The sequence below is a fragment of the Micropterus dolomieu genome, unplaced genomic scaffold (genome assembly GCF_021292245.1).
Source record: "Micropterus dolomieu isolate WLL.071019.BEF.003 ecotype Adirondacks unplaced genomic scaffold, ASM2129224v1 scaffold_45, whole genome shotgun sequence".
Classification (NCBI taxonomy): domain Eukaryota; kingdom Metazoa; phylum Chordata; class Actinopteri; order Centrarchiformes; family Centrarchidae; genus Micropterus; species Micropterus dolomieu.
The window spans coordinates 7812-11222 of NW_025744048.1; the positions used below are offsets into that span (position 1 = coordinate 7812).

Sequence of the window (3411 nt, forward strand, 5' to 3'; positions counted from 1 at the left end):
GTGTGTGGGTAGGGTTTTGTGTGTGTGGGTAGGGTTTTGTGTGTGTGTGTGTGTGGGTAGGGTTTTGTGTGTGTGTGGGTGTGTGGGTAGGGTTTTGTGTGTGTGGGTGTGTGGGTAGGGTTTTGTGTGTGTGGGTAGGGTTTTGTGTGTGTGTGGGGTGTGTGTGTGTGTGTGTGTGTGTGTGTGTGTGCTTCTTGTTCTCCCTCGGTGGTCCAACTGACACCTGCTCCGTTGGTTGACCAGCCGACTCGTGCTTCTGGTTTTCCAGCGGTGATCCAACCAACACCTGTTGTCCAGTTACTGGTACCAAGCCTGTTCGCACTGGTACAAAGCCGGGTTTCCCAGTAGCGTAGCACATTCCATTCCATTTTAAATAGGCAGGCTATGTTTAGCCCTGCGATGGACTGGCGACCTGTCCAGGGTGTACCCCGCCTATCACCCCATGGTACTGCATGATGAATAAGTATCTGCCTGTACTTCTCAGCATTTAAGAAGAAGAAGCGCCAAGAGACTCTCATCCCTCCTGGCCAAGCAGTATTCCCATTCATTTACTTTTAAATGTTCTTTAGTACGTTTTGTGAAGCGGTTGTCTCCAATTGTCCACTGCATCTGTTAGGGCCTGTACATATGGTCTCAAGTCATCTGTGACAACATCTGAGCCTCTTCTTACTTAATTATTATTACTGCAAAATGTTCACCCACATTGGCCTTAGAACCTTTATGAGAGTCCAGAATAAGCTCCAAGTCTCTCGTCAGTTGCCGGATCACGGCTAACTGCTTAGCCATGGGGAGAAAACCCAGCAGCCTGGGTTTTGATCAGATTGTTCCGTAGACATTAATCAGTCTCCGTTTAATGTCTGTGGGATCCTGAATGGCTGAGCACAAACTCTTGAGAGTCCCACTCCAAGAATCCAGGGAAAAGAGCTCAGGCAGAACACTCAACAAACGATGAGGATGCAACACAGACTAGTGTTGTAGTACTCCAGACCGGTCTTGGTCTTAATACTGGTTGTAAGACCTATTTTTGATGGTCTTGGTCTTGTCTCGGTCTCGACCGCATTTGTACTAGGTCTGGTCTCGGACATTGAGGACTCGGGTTTTTATTTCAAGACCAGTCAAGACCGTAACTTTGGGGATATCAATAAATTGCTTTTGCATTGTCTGATTTGTTAACATCCTAACTTTGATTGTAAGTAAAACTTATTGCTTTAAATGCAACCAATAACAAAAATTAATGACTGTCACCCTCTCTGCGATGCTTACGTTGATTTCAGCTCTTAGTGTTTGCATGTGGGTGTTTTAATGGGAATGTTGATCTTTCAGATCACTTTGAGAAGTACCTATGATCTCGTTCCACATTTTATTGTGTGCCATACAATGCAGGGAACTGGTCTTGGTCTTGACTCGGTCTTGCCCTCCCTCGGTCTTGGTCTCGACTGCTCTCTGCACCTAAAAGTCTTGGTCTTGTCTCGGTCTCGATAAACTCTGGTCTTGGTCTTGACTTGGTCTTGGTTTGGGCGGTCTTGACTTCAACACTAACACAGACAGAATAGAACTGAAGGCTTAAATGCACAGGCAAGCAGGGAGGGAGTGCACAGGTGAACGACATGAGGAACTAATTACGCACATCAGACACAAAGTGAAACAGGGAAGAGTGAAACAAGTAGGCAATACAGACCATGAAACTAAACCGGAACAGAGCCGAATAAAGAATAAACCACAATGACAAAAAACACAGTCAGACACAGATCCATAAACAGTACAAAAGTACAAAAACCAGGTAAAGGTTACAAACTATAATCGATCAGACAGGACTAAAATAAACTAACAGAACAGAAAAAAGCTAAACGTGAACACCAGACACTGACGATAACAAAATAAAGGATGGACAAGACATAAATAACTAACGACAAGGAACGAGAGAATCAGAGGCAAAGAGAGAGACACAGGAAACAATGGCAAAACCAAGACACACACAGGGAAAAAACACAACATAAACAAAACCCAAAACTAAAACTTACAACACTGACATATATAGCAATTGTAAGTCACTTTGGATAAAAAAACATTAGTTAAATGAGTAACGGTAAATGTAATAGGCCAGTGGTCCAAAAGGACTTAACATTTAGGCTACTTGGCCGCTACATGACCAGTCTCTATAATACAAGATAGTTACTAACCTAAAAATAAATTCTTAGTAAACTTAATTTGAATTGGCCTATCTAACTATATGCTCATAATATTCAGCCTTACATAAGAAAAATTAAACCCATTTAGCAGATTAGTATTGTGAGGGAGGAATGGACTTTATTCCAGCAGCAGAACAAAGAGGACGACTTTAATCTGCATCTGGAACATCTGGCTGGAAACTTTATCTATTATATATCATTTACTTTAAGGATTACTTCATAAAGTGAATCAGGATTATATTTTTATTTAGTTTCCTCTTTGTCTTGTTTGCTCATTGTGCTTCTGTGCTGCTAGTTTGTCCTCACTGTGTGGAACAACAAGAAACCTGCTGGAATATCTGATCAAATAGAAATCAATAGAATATTAAAGAAATCCCTCAGCTCAGTATGTTTGTGACTCTGGCTGAGATGGAGGTGAAATATGTGAACCTGGGCTGTGGTTTACTGCTCTCTTCCTGTCACAAACACTGTTTGACATCTGCTGCTTTTTGTTCAGGCTGCACGGATCATTTCTCACTGTGGGTGCCTCTCTTCCAACAGGAGCAGTAGTAGGTGGCTGAATGAGAGATGGTAACGTTCTTGAGCTGCAACTCACAGCTGTTCTTTTTTCTAACATTTGAGAAATCATCTATCTGAGTGTGATTAAATCTGTGTACTATTTTACAATTAATCCTATTAATTTTCAGAATTGTTGTCAATGTTTCTCTTTCATTTCTCTGGTACCAGTAAACATTAACGCTGTTACACTGGTCAGTTCCACAGCTGAAGGAAACAGTTTGACCGACTCTCCTGGTCAATGTTAAATCCTGAATCAGCTCTTCTGCCATGGCAACCAGAGCTGTAGAGACACAGACAGATAGATGAAGGTCAGTGTGACAGTGTTTGTTCCAGGTGGAGTTTGCTGGCTCCTGATTGGCTGGAAACACTCACCTGAACACAGACAGCACAGAGCAGCAGCTGGGAGGAAAAGCATTGTGTGCAGTGGTGTTTCCTCTGGTGAACCTGGGGAGAAGTGGCGCTCTGATGCAGCTGAGGCCAAACAAGGACGAGCTGTGAGATCAGACGAGGGCCGCGTGGTTTCTAACGGGTCCTCAGACCTCCCATCAGCCCCTGCGGCGGACAGATAAGGCTGCTGCTGCTGATTGACAGCTCAGCTGAAGCTGCTGTGTGGTTTTCTGCTGAGTCGGAGCTCATTCTGCTTTATTACAGTTCATCTCCTCTA

At 43.4% G+C, this 3411-nt stretch overlaps 1 protein-coding gene across 1 annotated transcript in view; it reads right to left on the minus strand.

The window, feature by feature from the left end:
* Positions 1–3396, minus strand: part of LOC123967123 (immunoglobulin lambda-1 light chain-like) — a gene marked incomplete at its 3' end in the record, with an annotated part of 11124 nt that extends 7728 nt beyond the window's left edge. The window contains exons 1-2 of the mRNA XM_046043144.1: positions 3120–3396; positions 2718–3027 (exon numbers count right to left, since the gene is read on the minus strand). Of these exons, the coding sequence (XP_045899100.1) occupies positions 2718–3027; positions 3120–3162 (353 nt within the window). The remainder of the gene's footprint in view (positions 1–2717; positions 3028–3119) is intronic.
* Positions 3397–3411: the final 15 nt, after the last annotated feature.